The following is a 20,075-nucleotide window of genomic DNA, read 5'->3' as shown; positions in this document are numbered from 1 at the left end:
ATATTACCTCGGAGTGCATTCTGGGCAGAGACTTTCTGATGGCGACGGGTGCTCAAATTGATTTTCGTAATATGGAATTAGTGCTGGACGATGAACGTATACCTTGTTTTTCGCCTGAAGAACCGGGTAACGCCTCTGCTGTATGTTACCGACTGACCGTTGCCAGAACCACTAAAATTCCTGCTGGTCATGAAATGGTTGTGGAGACAGTACTACCAGGCAAAGCTTATCAAATGACACTTCTCCGGTTAGGATTAGTTCAGCCACTGACTCATGAATTTTCACCTAAAAAATGGTCTTATGGTGGCAAGAAGTGTTGTGGACACCCAGAATGCAGTATGTGTCAGAATGTGTAATTTTGGAGACAAAAAGCAAACGCTTAAAGAAGGCACAGTGGTAGCAACCATGATTCCATTGGAGGAAGCTGAGATCTTTGAGTGTGATTTAGACGAGGACCAGCCTGCTAATAATGCACCTCCAGAGCATGTTAGAGAGATGTTGGCTAGTGCCCTACAAGAAGTCCCGCAATCTGAACAACCGATAGTGAATGACCTTATTAACCGCTATTCAACTGTATTTTCTACAGGGGAGACAGACATTGGCAGGACCGATCTAGTCAAGCACTCCATTGACACAGGCAATGCACGCCCATTAAACAGCGCCCTCGTGAGACACCTAGACAACAACAAGCAGAGATAGATCGTCAAGTGAACCTGTTGCTGGAAAATGACTTTATTCGTCCAACGCAAAGTCCTTGGTCAACACCAGTTGTTTTGGTTGCGAAGAAAGGCTCAGGATGGCGCTTATGTTGTGATTATCGCCGCCTGAATGAAGTAACCGTTAAGGATGCTTTTCCTCTGCCACGTATCGACGACACCTTGGACAATCTCTCCGGTGCGAAATGGTTTTGTACTCTTGATTTAGCTGCGGGGTATTGGCAGGTGGAGCTAGACGAGGACGCCAAACAGAAATCAGCTTTCGTGGTGCAGAGCGGCCTTTACAGCTGGAATGTGATGCCTTTTGGCCTCACCAATGCGCCCTCAACCTTCGAACGCCTTATGGAGCGTGTGTTGGACGGACTTCATTGGAGAACATTACTAGTGTATCTGGATGACATAAGCGTTTTCGGTAGTGCTATTCCGAGACTGCTTCCAGGTTAGAAGAAGTATTTCAACGTCTCCAAAGTGCTGGATTAAAGTTGAAGCCCTCCAAGTGCTCTCTGTTTAAATCCAGTGTGCATTATCTTGGCCACGTGGTTTCTGCAAAAGGCATCCAGACAGATCCAAGTAAAGCCCAAGCAGTTCAAGATTGGCCAGTTCCTACAAGCGTCACCCAAGTTCGCAGTTTTCTGGGACTCGCTTCAGATTATAGAAGATTTGTGTACCAATTTGCACACATTACATTGCACGGCCCCTGCATCGTCTTACACGCAAGAACACTCCATTTGATTGGACTCGGAGTGTCAAGCAGCCTTTCAAGAGCTGAAGAATCGTCTAGTGTCTGCTCCAATATTAGCATATCCTAGAGATGAGGGCCAGTACATCTTGGACACTGATGCCAGTGGGTTTGCCATGGGTGCTGTCCTGTCCCAACTTCAGGATGGTGCGGAGCATGTTATCGCATATGCCAGCAAATCCCTCAGTAAGGAGCAGAAAAACTACTGTGTCACCCGACAGGAACTTTTGGCAGTAGTTTTCTTTCTGAGATACTTTCGGCACTATTTGTATGGACGACACGTGATAGTCAGAACCGACCATGCTGCGTTGAAATGGCTATGCAATTTCAAAGATGCAGAGGGCCAGATAGCCAGGTGGCTCCAGATCCTGAGTCAATATGATATCAAGATAGAACATAGGCCGGGAACCCGTCATCAAAATGCAGATGCCCTCTCCAGACACCCATGTCATCAATGTGGGCGAGTTGTCTGTTTCAATGCCAAGATAACCCAGAGACCTTTCATCCCGATCAGCAGACTACTACAGGTAGTACGAAATGCAGTACCAGAGGACAGGGTGGAAATTAAAGCCCACATAGAGTAGATTTCGGTGGACGTACATACATCTGAAGTATATGAGGTTGATGCTCCCACAGCATGTATTGTGTCCTCTGATGTTCAGCCCGACGCTGACAACTCTCAACAGCCAGATATGAAAGCATGTATCCAAGCTGATGTGCAAGAATTAACACCAGCAGTCACACTGCAAGATATCCAGTACAGAACAGTTGAAAGATCCAAGTATGAATCTTATCATAGGAATACTTGAAAGTGAAGAAACCAGGCCAGACTGGAAGACTGTTGCTGCTGAAGCACCAGATTTGAAGGCCTACCGAGCACAATGGAACCTTTTATATATGAAAGATGGTGTCTTGTGTCGACAATGGATAGCAGATGATGGGAAGAGTTTCACCCGGAAAATTATACTTCCCCATGCGTTGCGCCAAGTCTGCTTCCAAGAGTTACACAGTACTAAATGCAGTGGACCTTTAGGCTATTTCAAGACATATCGCCGAGTCAGAGACCGATACTACTGGATAGGCATCACTGCTGACATACGATCTTACTTGCGTCAGTGTACCGGCTGTGCTCGTAGAAAGAGACCATCAAAGACAAGAAGAGCCAAATTGCGACAATACAGAGTAGGGGCCCCACTTGAGAGAATTGCCATGGATATTCTCGGTCCCCTGCCTGAGACTGAAAAAGGAAATATATATATGTATTGGTGATAGCAGATTATTTCACCAAGTGGGTGGAGATTCTACCATTACCTGATCAAACCGCTGAGACAGTAGCCAAAGCCTTCACCAAGAGTTTGTCTGCCGATTTGGAACTCCAAAAGAAGTTCACTCCGATCAAGGAGGTAACTTCGAGTCAAATATCTTTGCAGAAACTCTTCGTCTCCTGGGAGCATCCAAAACAAGAACTACTCCATATAATCCAAAAAGTGACGGAATGGTGGAACGCTTCAATAGGACATTACTGAATATGGTTTCTCAGATGCTCGACCCATTATGACACCAGCGTGATTGGGATGAGCAACTTCCTTATGTTGGCATGGCGTATCAAGTGCAGTGCATGAAAGCACTGGGGAGACACTCAATATGTTAATGATGGGACGAGAAGTGAGTTTGCCAGTAGACCTCATGATAGAACCCCTCCAAGAGGATATTGAAGAAGACGAAGAAGATAATCTAGTTACAGATTATGCTTGGGAGTTACGAGAGAAGTTGCGCACAGCCCACGAACATGCCAGAAAAGTACTTGGTACAAGTGCAAAGAGACAGAAAAAGCAGTATGACAGAAGGGCACATGGAGATTCCATTGGAGAAGGGTCATTTGTCTGGCTATACATCCATGCAAGAAAACCGGGTATGACTAATAAGCTGAGACTTCCATGGGATGGACCTTATCTGGTTGTCCAGAAGTTTTCGGATGTGCATGTTCGGATCCAGAAGTCAGCAAAATCCAAGTCCAAAGTGGTTCACGCTGACCATTTGAAACCATATGCTGGTCCTCCGCTTCAGCCCTGGAAACTTCCAACTATACATGTAGCCCCAACTGAAAGTAGTACCTTGCCACCTGTGACAGACCCAGAGAATAAAGACAAGGAAGCTAATGCAGATGGGAATGCAGCTTCAGATCCAAAAGATCAAGCTGAAAAACCCAAAAAGGACAAAAGACAAGATACAGTGCAAAAGACTTCTGAGAGTCTTGTATCAGAACAATCAGTAAGAGAACCTAAAGCTGCTGTGAAACCAACCTTGGAAGAACCAGATACATCTGTTGAGAATCGTGATGAACTGCCAGCACCGACCAAAGAATTCAGTGGTGAAGAGAAATCAGATCATAAAGAATCTGAAACAGTAGCAGATAATGGTGACCAGGAGCCCCACATTTCTCAGCATGATGATAACAGTAATACTGCCATACAAGTACCAGATACAGATTTGCCAGTGAAAATTACCAGTGAACAGGAACTTGACAATACATGTAATGGCGAGTCTAAGCAACCCAGTGCCAGACGCAATCCTGCTAGGGATCGCAGGTTGCCTGCCAGATTTCGACTAAACGAACTGACAGTTACATGTTTATGAGGGATCAGATGAAACTTCTGCATCCACGATTTTCCTGCCTGAAATTTTTCAATAGTACCAAATCTGATGAAAATTCACTGCTGTATTCTCCGTTGCAGATAAAAATACCGTATGGCGTTACATAAATGGTGTAGTAACAATTCTGCAGTTACAGTAACTCTTTTCTACATGGTGTGAATCCCAGCCTCGAGCTAAGCTATTACATCGGTTGGATAGGAAGAATTCTTGGATTCTTTCGGTAGACTGGGGTCTTTCCGGGCTGATGCGACGATAGCTTATGCCGCTGTGAAGACGTATGTACCAGATTGTCCCAGCCTACTTCCGACGAGGGATCCTGAATGCGCTACCAGATGGTAATAGGACAGCTCTATGGAGATTCCACCCAATGACCTGAAACTTCAATTTGATCCAGTGGATTAGCAGTTTATGTGACAGTGAAGAGTGGACAAGCACTAGCACCTTTAGTTATATGGAGTCACTCCGTAGTGCCAACCAGAACTGATACCTTTAAGTACTGTGTGCTTAACATTTACCTGTGTGTAAAGGTGAACTCATAATGTTAACAGCTACTTCAATAACCAGTCTGGGATACTTGGCATTTACTGTGCCTTTCTATTGTACTATGCCATGTACAGGTTCTCTGCAGTTAATGTATTTTATGTACCAATTTGTTTCATCAATTCTACTTGTGTTTGGATGAAACCACACTTATTATGCTTAAGTAACATGTATGTGTAGTATGGCATTATCTACTTATTAATCCAAATAACATAAGGTGTAGCACCGAATATGTAGCAGCCACACGTAGGAGTCAAATTTCGCTCGTCTGCAGAAGACCACCTCATGCCGTGGACGGCATCGTCCGAGGAGGGGGTTCTGTAGCGAAATTTGACCAGCGCTGAAGGGTGACAGATTCTGCGAGATTTCAGCATAGGCCTAATTGAAGATCGGTGAGTGAAGCCCGGTGAATGTCGATGGAGGAATGAATGCCGTCGGAGCTGAGTATGAGAGTCCATAGGTAGATATGGGACTCTGTTTCTAATCAATAATAAATGCTGATTTCTTCGTGGATCTGATAGCGGTACCTTCAGTAACTCGCTACAAATAGCTGTTAAATGGATATATTTTGTGTTTACTTGCCGTGTACCCACCTGTTTATTTACCTCCGCATATGGCGTCAAAACCAGCACAAACCTGCAGTGAGTAAATCAGCTGATCGCCGATTCTGCACAAACATCAGGAGCAGCCGACAAGGTGACCCCAGGTGCGTGACCTGCTGCCTCGTACTCATTATTGCTAATGTCATATTATTATTTGTGTAGTTTAAGACCTTTTTATTCTTTATTTCATGTTTTATAAATTACAAAATAATGTTCCTTAAGGATTTTACTAATCCCTTCCACACGACAAAATCCTTTTTAAGATTGTACATTCCTGGTGGGAATATCGCGCGACATGTTGAGGTTAAGGTCAGAGGTCAAAAACGTGAGAAAGAAAATGCTGACGATAAACAAAAACTGCAACGAGTGGGTTTTAAATGAGATTTCGATATGGACATGATACCGTAAATCCACCGTTTGATTTATATTTTGAACATTGGAAGTTGTCCAAAGGCAGTAATCTATCACCCTGAACATTTACATGCGCTGTCATGACCAACTGGCATCGCTATGAGGGTGATTTTTGACCATGCATTGACTGTAAAGTCTAAAGACACGTTCACACGTTGTGTAATAGATGGATAATATGCACAATCAGCATAATTATGTGATATATTATACCGAAGCCAGTTATGATACCAATCCTATAAAATAATAAATAGCTACCAGGGAACCCGGCCAAGGCTTCAATCTCTATATTAGCTACCAGGGAACCCGGCCAAGGCTTCAATCTCTATAGCTACCAGGGAACCAGGCCCAGGCTTCGTGGGATGTGTGCGTCAATATTTCATGTGGTCTAAATCATGTGAATAATTTTAAATTTGTGATAATAAGAACTCATACCGTGGGGGAAACCGGACAGTAACCTATGTCCCAAAAATGACAAAAATATTGTACCGTTATTCATTACTGCCCTGAGGTAAAACTTCCGTCAGACTCCATACGCGTGACTACGATGGTTCGATTCCCATTTCGCATTAAATTAATGATTAATTCATAAAAATTGCGCTGACCTCACATAGAACTCACACCATTGGTTGACTCACATTATTTTGGTTTATAATTATTGCTGAAATTTCCACCATCCAAATTATGCATTGTGTGGATTTATGATGAAAGGTGGCCACCGAAAAAGTGTGTTTGTACTAATAATATTTATTGTGTAAAATTGTATAAGGTTAAAAGAATGTGTCATAACCACCTTAAGCTTTAAAAATCAGAGTGTGTATTTGTTTACAAGCGTAAGCAACTTTCGTGTTACAGGAACATGAAAGGTTATTTTTTATACTGGTGCATTAATTTTACAGGTGCTTTGAACTTTTCCGGTGTATGTTTTATTAGGCCAAATCTGATCATTCGCATACAGGTTTATCCAAATTATTCAATTCAATCATGTTCAAAGTCCAGTAGTGTGCACCGATCCATGATCTTTCATTGAAAGGTTTTTGCCTGACCATTAATTGACATTTTGATTTGAAGCGTGCCATTATAGATCCAAAATTCTATTTTCTTGTGGCTTATATTCCAACCTTTACGGTATTTTGTCAATTGACCAAATTTGCCTTACTTTGTGTCAAAAAGAGGTCTTCCAAATATTTGTAAATTAATGTGATTTAAAGGCAGCTTCATATTTTAAGTAATCATCATAACAGTTTCTATGCACCCGAGTCATGTTTACTGACCCCAGTAATTGTGTGTGCAAACTGTATCTCTTTTATTAAGCCGCGTGGTGCTACCAGTTTGCCCTATTTTTTTTTATGCTGATGTGATCTGAAACCAAGAGTGTTTAAGGTTTGCCACCTAATTATGTGTGCTTAAGATTTATATTAAAGTTACTAAGTAAGTACCGAGTATGTACCGAGTAGGTATGTAAAGTGAGTAAAAAGTATTGTAAGTGAGTAAGTTATTCCTGCTGGGTATTTTTATGGTATTATTAAGGTGGCAGACGCAGGTAAATTTTTTTAAGGTAGCCAACTCAGACATTATCCTGCTTAAGGTGGTTATGTGGTTTATTTTCAATGTTGTTATTTATATAAAAGAATGACATGCTTTTAAATTCTTCTCTCATGCTCTGCATGGTGTATTATTTTAGCCTAAATTGGTTTTAAATAACCAGCCCACGCGCTGACCGCTCGGATCCCCATTCTTTTACACTTGATATTAATTGCTGCCTGTTTTTCATTGTTTTCTTCCTCAGGTATGGTTTTACCAATATGCCCTATGTATCTTCCCTCATCAGTGGTGTCGCTATTTTCTGTGTCGGTGCTGGGTTATCTGTGTATCATGGCATCGTGGGCTTAATACACCCAGAACCATTAGAATCTCTATTTTTGTCCTACTGTATATTAGCCGGAGCTCTCTTCACAGAAGGAGGTAAGGAAAAAACAATGAAAGAATAAAGAATTCAGACATATTTAACAAATGTGACACGATCTGGTCCATGGGGGCCAAAGGCGGCAAATTTGAAATTGAGATAAAGGCAAAAATATGAAGTAAAAAACAATAAAATACATAAGAAAATCCACATCACAAAACGTCATAACTTTAGAACCAAGTATGCTTGACATTTGGTGTTTTCAGTATATGATAGCCTCATGTTTATATATGGTGATAATAATAGTAACTCAATTTTCAAAAATGCCTCCTTTGGCCCCCATAGAGCAGATCGTGTCACAAATAACCTTACTGAACATGTACTTCAGGACTGTTATTGAAAATAGAAACAAGTTGTATACAGAAGGTTGTCACAACAACATCAGTGTTGATAAAGAAATCTGACAGATTTTGAAACATCCACAGTAAGTGCTGTTTTTATTGGACTAGAAATATGAAATTTGTCTCTTTAACAAATAACCTTTAATAATGACAGGCATGAAAATTTTCAGGCTTTTGCCTAAATACAGGTGGTTTTGTTGTCCAAATTTACGCATGATTATTTTCATTCAGCCTGTTTGGGGCCTTCCTAAGGCCAAATTCACACACTTTTTCAGGCAGTTTTCAAAAAGGTCATTCTCATGCCTGAGATGAGCTGTGCAGAATATGAGTTTTTACTCATATTCTGTTCAGTTCAACTTGCTGAATGATTATACAGAAATTATACATAAACCCCGGGAATAAACCTTGAAAGTCAGCTGTTTCTCATAATTTAAAAAACAACCTTGAAAATTTAAGAAATAAAATGGGAAAAAATCAGCCATCTTGCAGTGTCTTGCACCATCTTGCACCTATATAGGTTGAAGCATTCAGGCTACCTTCTTATTTTAATCCGCTAATATGTGTTGTTTATTTGTTTGTTTTTTTGTTTTTTGTTTTTGTTGGCAGCTACTCTGATGATTGCTGCTGATGCAATTAAAAAAGAAGCACTTGCCAAGAATATGTCATTCTTTCAATATGGTAAGTGAGTTTGGTCTTGTAAAAACACTATAGTTAGCATATGTGCTTACTATCGAGCGCTTTTGAAAACATGAACTTGTACCAAAGTCCGGTGCTTTATCAACTCAGCTAATGGGGTTGAGACACACATTTACAGGTTTGCTTGTTCGTCTGATACTATGTGTATCGATGATTTGTTCAAAAGCCTTTACACTTTTGTGAATGGGGCTCTTCATGTTTGCATGTTTTAAAAGTGCTCTGTAGTAAGCACATATGCTAACTATCGAGTTTTTACGGTATTGTATTATCTCTATTGGGAAAAGTTGAGTCACAAGTCACAAATTTTCAAGTTGGTTGATGAGTAGTCTGTAATTACGATTCAGGTCTTTATCCCTGTTATTTGATAATCTACCGTAAACGTTCGCCTAATGGCGCACCTGGGTTCCTTTGCCTTGGGGTAAATTTCATGTAAAAATAGGGAAAAATCCCCACAAGAATTAAGGGTACATGCCTTACTTGCTGGTGTGATTTTTATGGGAGGGCACTTTTAGTTTGTGGCTAAAATTCCAGTTATGTCAAGTCAAGGAAGCCCATAGAGCCATTAGGCGAACGTTTACGGTATGTGGAATGCAGAGGAACGGTGTTACATCTAATGCAGGGCAATACATTCCAAATAGTGTAAACCCATTGCTATGGTAACTACTCCCCATTCCAGATCAATACAGCACTAATTTTTGGGGATTAAAAAAATATGATCAAGTTCTGCAAAATAAAACATAGCTAAATCCTAATCCTTTAGTTAGTCCTAACTGGCAATAAAAGTAAAATTTTAATATTTGGCCAATTTCTTGAAAAAAGAGCCAAAAACGTGCATTTTTGTCATGTTTTCTGACAATCGAGTCACAAAAATCAAAGACTTGGAACAAGTCTAAGCATTCAAAATCTTGAGTAGATGCCACAATTTTGCTCTAATTCCCATTTTAGTGTGTTACTATAATTAAATAATGGGTTATAAAAATTAAACATGTCTTTTCCAAAACTAGAATGCATAAACTGTAATTAGTCTTAGTACAAGTCTTTGAGCTTGATTGTCACAGCATACGAAAAACACCCTAAAAACGCATGTTTTTGGCCCTTATTTCCAAAAATTGGCCAAATAATAAAATTTTACTTTTATTGCCAGTTAGGACTAACTAAAGGATTAGGATTTAGCTATGTTTCATTTGGCAAAACAGGATAATATTTTTTTTATCCCAAAAAAATTAGTGCTGTATTTTTCTGGAATAGGGAGTAATCATCACTACTTCTACAGTAAATAGATTACCAATAGTCATATAGGACCAAATTAAACATGGTACCTTAATTATCATTATTTGTTTCAGTTTGGAGGAGTAGAAATCCCAGTGTTAATGTGGTGCTCTTGGAAGATGCTGCAGCGGTACTAGGTGTGTTAGTAGCCTCATCATGTATGGGACTGACATCTTTTACAGGCAATCCTATGTATGATTCATTGGGTTGTATAGCAGTAGGAGGGATTTTAGGTAAGGTATCATAGCTGTGAAAATGAACAAAATCTACAGTTGAAATTAACATTCCTAATGAACTTGTTTAGAGTGCTTAAGTTTAATTTGATTGTAATTTATTTATTTATTTTAAGAAAGAATGAACAGTTTACCAACCCAAAGTGTTAGAATTAAACATGACAACAAATAAACAAATTCCGACCGGCGCACAACCCAACTTGAAAAAAAAGCAAGGGAATGTGCCGGCATGGGGATCGAACCCACAACCTTCTGACCTCTAGACGGACGCCGGGGAAACGATTAAACATCAGTAATGATCTCCGCCACCTGTGTATTTGCTTAATATTTGTTTGTTTGTATTGTATACCTCGACTGCTTACATTAGACCCAGTTTTAACCACCGTTTATCAGTGGGAGCTGGTAGGTAGCCTAATGGATAAGGCATCCATCTAAAGATTGGAAGGTCGTGGGTTCGATTCCCATGCCGGCACATTCCCCTGCTTTTTTTTTCAAGTTGGGTTGTGTGCCAGTCGGGATTTGTGTTTATTTGTTGCCATGTTTAATTGTAACACTTAGGGTTGGTAAACTGTTCATTCTTTCTTATTAAATATATTCAGTTTCCTCTTGTAGCAAGCAATCGTTCCCCATTGTGTTTATTTGTTCTTGTGCAGGATGCGTATCCCCATTACCTACTTTATTTATTTTATTTATTTATTCTCTATTGAGGGTTATACTGCTTCAATGACAAGCACTGCTTTTCAAGCAGGCCCTCAAATAAACTATGTTTTTCATCCATAGCAGTGAGAAAGTAAGTTGCATCTGTATTCTCATAGTCAGGCTGGTGTTAAAGCAAGTGGCAAGGACAAGTGGCACTCCATCCAAAAACAGTTGGTCCAGTACTCCAGTGGACTTTGGCTTTAGTCCAACTGAGTTTCGGCCAACCATATTTTGTCCCCAGATATATCTTGGTTCAAATCTTTGGCCCATGCATATATCTTTGGCCAACAGAACAATTGTGACATGATCATATCTGGGTTTATGTGGTAATTATGGACCAATTTTTTGTTAAACGACATCCGACTCATTTCCCTTGATCGTGTCACAATTGTCTCACGCATGGAAGAAAAATATTAGGTCAAAATAATGTTGGACCAAAATCAAAGTACACATGGATGAAATATCTTTTAGACCAAAATATTTTGGATGACGGGTGCATGTATGTGGACAAAACAACATTGAACCAACTATATTTGGACAAATCAATATTAGATGATATGTTACACCCCATTTTCTGAACAATTTGCCTGAATGTAAGACCATTAAATTCTCATTTAGTATTGAATGAATCCTCTATAGTAATTTGATACAGTGACACTCATGTTAGAAACTTTTCATTAGATTTACAAGACTTTTTTGTAATGAATATCCACCCACATAATAAACTGGGCGGGAAAAACCTCATATGTACTTTTTGCCCTTGAACATGGATAAAGCAAACCATTCAATATAAAGTCTACACCTACAAGGCTTTATCCATTATCAAGGGCCAAAAGTAAATGAGGTGTTGTCTACATGTACTTTTGGCCCTTGAACATGGATGAAGCAACCTCTTCAATATAAAGTCTACACCTACAAGGCTTTATCCTTGTTCAAGGGCCAAAAGTACATATGAGGTTTTTCCCGCCCAGTGACGATATTTTGTTGTTTTCTGATATGCAGCTTCAGTGTCAGCATTTCTAATCTACTCCAATGCCCAATCTTTAATCTGGAGGTCAATTCCAGAAGAAGACCTCACTAAGATAGCTGAAATGATGGTGAATGATCCGGTTGTCAGGTAAGATATAGGGTCCACAACTTATAAGTTCCCCCCGTAAATAACTTTTGGCATATATTAAAAAATATTTGACAAAATGGCAACCTGTAAAAAGGTATGGGTAGCCGTATTTGTTTTACATACCGTATTTAGTTAAATAAACGCTCGAGCGTTACATTTTCCCAAGGGGGGGCGTTTATTCAAGGTCAATTTTAGAACGATAATTCCCGTTAAAATCATTAGGTAAACTAAAAACGCGCTAAAATGACGAACTATGAACTAGAAACACTGACTTCTGGCTCACTTCCGTGTTTCTGATCCAGATTTTCGCCAATTATTTACGCTATTATCGACCATGTGCGCAACTTGGTAAGCTTACTACACAAAATAGCATGGAAATATCGGCATTTTTGAAACATCTTGGTTGAAAAAAGTGGTGGGGGCGTGTATTTGAGGGGGGGGCGACTATTTGACGAAATACGGTATATGGACCAAATTATAGCGTCACACGTCATTGCGTTCAGTCACAATGGTTCATTATGTAAAAAAAAGAGACCATTTTAAATAGCGTTAAAAGTTGCATCTGAGTCCATAGGAGTCAGCTCTCAAACAATACAGTAGTAGAGCAGGTCTATTCATGTGTTAAAGAAAACCTGATTGCTATGGACTCAGGTGCAACTTTTAAAACAGCCTCTTTTCTTACACAATTAACCATTGTAACTGAACGCAATGTTGTGTGACGCTATAAATTGGTTCACATGTGTAAAACAAATAGGGCTTTACATATCTTTTTACATTTTTACATTTCGTAATATATTTTTTGACTTATTCTAAAAAGTATTAGGGGGAAACTTATAAGTTGTGGACCGTATATAATTTGCACTTAGTGTCAACTTCAAAACTTGTTTCCAAATGTTGAGTCAAAATTACCTAAAAGGATTATCAGTGATTGGTGCAACCAAAACACCCTCAAATTCATAAAATATCAGATTTTTGCATTCTGGAACAAGTATAGACATGCTGATGAAGTGGGTAAATGACAAAAGTCAAAGCAATTTGATGAAGACAAAATCTTGCACGAAAATGAAGATAAATAAACGTATGTCTGTACTTCTTTCATTTCCATTGGCGCAAGTGAGGCAGACAAATTCAGAAACCATTGTTAATGTACAGACTCTAGCAGTTGACACTGTTGATAGCAATGTACACTTAGAGTTGTTTGCAATTTTATGAAATAGACATGAGATGTTATGAACAAATTGGTCGGTAAAGAATTCTTTATTGTCTGCTGGAATAGTTGGATGAAAAAATTTTCAGGAAACCTCTGAAAGTCTAGATAATAAGGAGAGTAAATACTGAAGAAACTGTGTGTTAGGCAAAAAAAAAAAACATGTTTGTTTCCTGTAGCAGGTCCAAAAAGTCAAATGCGAAATGCGATTCTTGCAATGAAAAAATACCCTTTTCGCTGCAAATTGGAATGGGAATTTACAGTGGGTTTCTCAGACACCCAAAAAATCATATTTCTTCATATTCAAGAATATCTATGACCCCCTTTCAACCTGCAGTAGTTTTTCACTATGCTCGTTTGTTGTGTAATGTGTAAATGTTTACTCCAGTAGTGTTATATTTTTTTGTGCAATTTTTCCAGGTTTTTATTCTTTTTTTTAATTGTAAATGAAAAAAAAATCAAAAAAGACAAAAAGCCGTCAAAAAACAAAACAGGAAACAAACTTTTTTTTTTTGGCCTTATCTGTCTTTATATATTCCTGGCATTTATTCACTATTTTCTTTTTCCCATGCATCCACAGAGGTGTACATGATGTGAAGGCTACAGTAATGGGTGTAGGTCATGATCGATTCAAGGCAGAGATAGATTTTGATGGTAGGGAAGTAACAAGAGCCTATCTAGATACACAAGACTTGGATGCATTACTACAGGTAAATTTGTGGGATTATGACATAGGCGATCAAGCAAAATCAGTCTCAAGTTGACTTAAATCAAAGTCTGCATTGATTTCTCTGAAAACCCTGAGTTTCTATCATCTATAGAGGTTATCCACGTTACTCATGTGTGACTTCTAACAAAAGGTGCTGGTTCCCGTAGTATTCCTCATTCAAACCAATTCAATGCACGACCTCGGAGTTACTTGCATGACTTTGGCGGGTTATTTTGAACCAGTCATGGTTACACATGCAGGTATTTCTTTTTAAAGTCCTAAACAAGGTATAGCAGTCGCTGATAGGATATGCAGCTTATAGAACACGGATAACTTCTATTGTTAGAAAGTTCTTCAAAGCTTAGTCATCACAAAAACTAAGGAATAAGCCAAATCGGCATTAAAATTTACAATGCATTGTGGGACAGTTTTTGCAGTTTTGGGACACTTTGCTGTTTGACCTATCGGGAAAATTGTTGTTTGTGCATACAAAATAGTATTTAAAATAGTGTGTAGTGTGATTCTGATAGTCCCATTCTATACCCCCATGGAAGACATAACCTTAATCTTTGACACATGGATTGTGAATTATCAAATGATGTTACCTGCATGGGTGACTCCATCTGTAAATCTACACCCTTATGTGGGAGATTAAGGTAATGTCTTCCATAGGGATGTATGGATTTCAACTTGAATAGCATAATTTAGAGGCTGGCTATGGCGAATATGATAGTTCAACCTTACAAGTTACAATTTCTTCGTTGGATAGACAGTTTTACCGCACATTATTTTTCTGCGTGTTTCTACTGGGGAACGGTTGGCGGGTAATGTGGTTTAGTTTAGAGTGTTACCGGTTAATGTACCCAGTGGAAACAGATCGGTTCAGAGTGATGCGGTGTGGACACCCGGCAACCGTGATCCACCTCATGAGGTAGACGATGTGGTGTGATTTCTGCCAGTGGAAACACACCGGTAAACGGTTGCTGGGTGTTGAACATCTTTTATGTTGATTTCATGTATCACATCGTGACCTTAAAAGCAGCTTGGGGTCAGGAAAATACTTTCAGTACTTCCGGTACACACCGCAACCCTTATTTTAAGCGCCTGTAGAAACGTGGTGGTTGTTGCCTGAATCGGATTGTGGGTTACCGGGTAATACCGAGTAAAAATACAGAGTGCTCAGTGTAAACACGCAGAGTCTTTCTGGGTTTATGCTTCGTGTAAGAGCACAGAACTGTGATGTAAAGATTACAGAGGATTTATTTATCTTTATCCTGACATCGTTAATCATCTTACACTAAGGATAAAACACTGCCCAAGGAAATGTTAGAAAAGTAGATTTTGTAATATCATCTAACATATTAATAACAATTTGACACATTCTGTTTGCTTTTCTAGACGTTGAAAAAGGTGCAAACACCAGAGCAACTTGAAACCTTTATGCTGAGTCATGGGGAGAAGGTGATTGATCTATTAGGCTTCCATATTGATAGGATAGAGAAGGACATTAAGGTATGTTGATGTTTATACAAATTGTGGCCTTGTTTCCTCAGTGCCAAAATTTAAATTTGCTGAATTAATCTTGGCGCACGTAATTGAAGTGTTCGTACAGGTACAAATTGTGCTTGATATCACCCACCCCCCACAATATTTATTCTTCATTTCGAGTCTGTTGTTTCATTTGGAAATAAATGAAATATGAGAGACAAGATATCCATGAATTACCATGGAAAAGTTTACATTATCTCATTCTTGTAAAGTTGTAAGAGGCATTCAATCTGTATGATATGGGAGAGCGAGTTGGCGCAGCGGTTGTTCCTTCGCCTTGCACCACTGAGGTCCCGGGTTCAAACCCTGGTGCAGTGCAAGGACTCACATGCACTTGGTTTATCCCGATTCCATGCTCGCTCTCGCAGGTTTTCTCTGGGATCTCCGGTTTCCTCCTGCTTTCAAAAATCGGTGATTAGTTATTTGATTTTCAAAAACTTCCTTCACCCAATGGAATTTGGGGAGCTGCACAGATAATTTGTGGATGTTACAATCTAAGTGCAGATAGGTCTGCGCCTGAGGTTCGGCTGCAACTGGCCTAGATGATGCGATCTGATTGTGATTATTCACCATGGCAGCGAAATTACAGCGATTTGAATCCTTCAAGATCTAGCTGGAAAAAGGCGCTATATAAATCCAAAATTTATTATTATTATTATTTATTTTATTAGAGTAACTTAACTTGTCTGTGTTAGACATGTTAGAAGGTTAATTGGGGCTTTGATCAAGTTGGAAAGGCACCTTATTAAATGTTGTTTATTAAATTAAGTTACTTATTTATAAGTTGTTCAACATTTCTTTCTGCTCAACAGAAACTCAACCCAGAAATCAGACATGTAGACTTGGAGGTTCTTTGAAAGATGTGCAATAACCACAGCCTTAAGGATATTTAAGATACTACGCAACGTGGTTTGCTTCTACAGGAAGAACAACTTTGAGGATAAGCTGTCGACAAATTATTTATGTGAAGAAATATTAATATATCTGTCAAAATAATATTAATATTGCAGACATAAATGACATAAGCTATAAGGATGACTTTGCTTATAGAAGTTTATATAAAACTATTATAATAGTTTGTATGCAATCAGTCTATACTCTATGTCACAAGTAAGCCAGAAATATTGTTTTTGCTCAGCTACTCGGGATAATAACTGTGGATGGGAAGTATAAGTGGGAGAGTTTACTTTTTGAAGATTGTATATGTTATTTATGGGTTAATAAGAACCAAAATGATGTACCAGGGTTCACTTAAAGAATTTCAGACATACTCATTATGCTCTTGGCATTACCTTGGGGTCATCCATGCCATGATGCTCTCAAATTCAATACTGAACCCTTGTCATAACATCATCAGGCAGTCGGTCACAAGCTGCTCAATCATATGCTAATACCTATAGATCATGGATGCACATCTCATGTTCTTTGAGGGACAGGATCAGGGTAAGATAAGCGAGAAGCCATACACATTTTCACAAACTTACAAGATAACTGAGATATTGATTTTTTAAACTAAAATTCAATATCACATGAGGAGAAAAATATAAGATGTACAAAATTTGGTTGGCTTTTAATTGGTGAAAATTGCTTTTTGTTACTGCTCGCCTCAATAAAGTCCCTTTTACGCTCACGTAATTCACATAAGCATGTGCCAGTCTTACATTAAGCCACTGGCATAGTGTTGCGCCACACTGCGGGCACACCATTCTATATCAATACATATATGTATATGATGTTATTAGCCTTGTTTTTTCGCCAGTTATAAGCTGAATAAACTGTAACATAATCTAATACTCAAAAAGAAATCATGGTGCAAGTACTTATATTTATGAATTCGGGAAGAAAAAAAAGCTTGTGTAGCTAAGCAGAATTTTATTTTAAGGGTTTTGACCAAACTCAGGGTACATACGCATAGGAAATTGGATATTACACTTTTATCCACGATAGCATATTTGCATATTGCAGAGCTGGATTGAATTCTACTATGGTCTGTCTCACAGTATGTGCGCTTTCACATAACTGTTGGTGGTTTGCTCATCAAGAAAATGTGTGTCTATTTTATTTTGACAAAGATCTGTTGGTCAGGTGATAAGGGTGTGTATTTCTGTATTATTTATAAAACAAAGTTACAAAAATGAGATTTTGTCAAAGCTTCTGAAGCATGATGAAAGATTAGCAATTTACACTTTCAGAGCTGTTACTTCACATGAATAGACATGATCCAATGGGCTACTCCAGAAATTTAACGGCACCTACCCTAAAGAAGACAGTTGAGTTTTCCCATGTCTTCTTTAGGGGTAAAAAGCTGTCCTCAGCAATTGCGAGCACCAACATGCTATATACACCCCCCCCCCCCCACACACACACACTTTTGAACATCTGATCATTATTTTTAGAATCCAATTAGATTAGTTTTAGAATAATTATTTTTAGAATCCAATACAATTATTTTTAGAATCCATAGCTGATTGATTATCGACTCTCGATTAACACCATCTCAAATACTGCTTACCAGCGTGCTAAGGTAAGAATATGATGAAATCTGTAGGCATTATACTCTATGTACTGCTGGCTGTGTTCATTCTTTGTTTTTTCTTATTTCATTTGTCTTATGATTTAGGAGATCAGATGTGTTAATTTGTCTTCTTTAGGGGTACGGCCTAAAATTTCTGGAAGCGCCCAATGTGATCAAATCAACCTATATTGAATTAAATAAACATAAAGGTTCGCCGTCGCAAATAATAAAGGAGACAAGTAGAAAAAGTGATCCCGTCTGGCAATCGAACCCAGGACCTCAGGTTTACGAGACCTGTGCCTTAACCACTGGGCCACGGGAGCTTCATGATGAGGCTGGTTGAAATTCGAACCCATAAGCAGTCACATTGAATTGTTGGTCATTTGGTGATGTTGTTATAGACAAAAACATTTCATACAGAAAATCACTTAAGGGATCTGGAATGAGCGTTTTGAGCGTTTCAAAAGTATTTTTTGAGGGACATGAGAGCACATCAGACATATCGAATTGCAAACTGAATTGATATATAACAGTCCTCGAAGTAAATTTTATAAATCTAATGACATATTCTTAAAGTGTATGTTGCTGGGAGGAAAATCATCCGACGATCAATTGAAAATTTTGACCTTTCATATTGAAGATATGGATTTTTTCCCAAAAAGACCTAATTTTTTTGGTGTTTTGGGGAAAAATCCATATCTTCAATACAAAAGGTCAAAATTTTCAATTGATTGTCAGCTTTTCATCCCACCTACATACACTTTAAGTCTAAATCATCAGCTTTATACAGTTTACTTCAAGTACTGTTCAATATCAAAAATATCAATTTCTAATCATTTGCCATAAAATGTGTATTACATTGCAAATTTCAAAAAATCTAAATTATTTGATATCAGAAGGACATTCTTCGTATTCAGAATGCAATTTGATATGTCCGATGTGCTCTAATGTCCCACAATAAATACTGTCAAACGTTCATACCCCTTCCCTTAAACCAATCAGTCAGCTACCTGCACAACCGATTCTTTTGTTCTGCAAGGCTCACTCAGTCATTTAATGAGGCAATACAAACGATCGAAATTGGTGTTGAAATGAGCAAAATTTTGAGTTACACCTTTTCAGTGTAAAATTTTTTCTCAGCCAAATGAAAAGCAATAATTTTCATTTTTTTTTTTTTTGGCTGGAAAAACTATAATGCTTGATACTGATTTTTTTTAATCCTGGTGTTAAACTTAGGCCTGAAATTCAGTCATTTAGTGTAAGATATTCGATTTTTATAGGCTTCAGCTCGCCCGCCAGCTTTTTCTTGATCAACCTTTTAGCTTTTCAAAGTAATATAGTTCGCTAATGAAGGATTTTCCCCAACTTTCTAAAGCACATCACCGTGAGCTATATATCATAGTTTTGTCAGAATTTCCGCTTTTGATTTCACCATCTTTCACTGTCGGCTGAAAAAATTTCTAAATCAACACGTGAAATCTAAAGGCTAGTACTAGCATTGTGGATCGATATCCCTGGGTTTAATAGGAATACCGGCATGGCTATAGTGTTGCCAGAACTTCAATATACCAAAGAAATTCCCAGACCTATAGCGCTCCTACTGATCATGTTTAACCAGAACACCCAATTGGGGATTTAATCGCTGGTCGGGCAATTTGCTTTCAATGAAAAATTGACCTGGATAACAACAAAGGAAATATCGACTATTTCTGCTGGTTGCTCTCGAGATAAAAGTACTCACCATTGCCTACTTTTACTTAGTTTGACATTTTCGAGCATCAATGGAAATAGGGTAAAACAAAAACGGAAATTCTGACAAAACTATAACATATAGACCCACACGATGTGCTTTACAGAGGTGGGAAATATCTTTCTTTAGCAAACTATGTTAGTTTGAGATGCTAAAACATGAATTCCGTAAAAAGCTCGCAGGCTAATTCAAGGCCTATAAAAATCAAAATATCACACTAAAAGACACAATTTGATGCTTAATTTTAACACCAGGATTTTAAAAAAATGTATATCCAAGCACCAAGTTTTTAACTGACATTACTGAAGAAAAAAAAAAAATTGCTTTATATTTGACCGAGAAAATTAATTTCATAGCAAAAAGGT

General features: G+C 38.5%; 1 protein-coding gene across 1 annotated transcript in view; it reads left to right on the top strand.

The window, feature by feature from the left end:
• Positions 1 to 18,606, top strand: part of LOC140160741 (proton-coupled zinc antiporter SLC30A9, mitochondrial-like) — a 30,967-nt gene extending 12,361 nt beyond the window's left edge. Inside the window, exons 9-15 of the mRNA XM_072184041.1 lie at positions 7,450 to 7,625; positions 8,574 to 8,645; positions 10,007 to 10,165; positions 11,867 to 11,981; positions 13,769 to 13,898; positions 15,296 to 15,409; positions 16,258 to 18,606. Coding sequence (XP_072040142.1) covers positions 7,450 to 7,625; positions 8,574 to 8,645; positions 10,007 to 10,165; positions 11,867 to 11,981; positions 13,769 to 13,898; positions 15,296 to 15,409; positions 16,258 to 16,302 — 811 coding nt within the window. The 3' untranslated portion in view covers positions 16,303 to 18,606. The remainder of the gene's footprint in view (positions 1 to 7,449; positions 7,626 to 8,573; positions 8,646 to 10,006; positions 10,166 to 11,866; positions 11,982 to 13,768; positions 13,899 to 15,295; positions 15,410 to 16,257) is intronic.
• The last annotated feature ends 1,469 nt before the right edge of the window (positions 18,607 to 20,075 follow it).

Source organism: Amphiura filiformis, chromosome 9 (assembly GCF_039555335.1).
Source record: "Amphiura filiformis chromosome 9, Afil_fr2py, whole genome shotgun sequence".
Taxonomy (NCBI): Eukaryota; Metazoa; Echinodermata; class Ophiuroidea; order Amphilepidida; family Amphiuridae; genus Amphiura; species Amphiura filiformis.
Note: the sequence above shows the minus strand (reverse complement) of the source record. Positions and strands in the feature narration are given on the sequence as shown.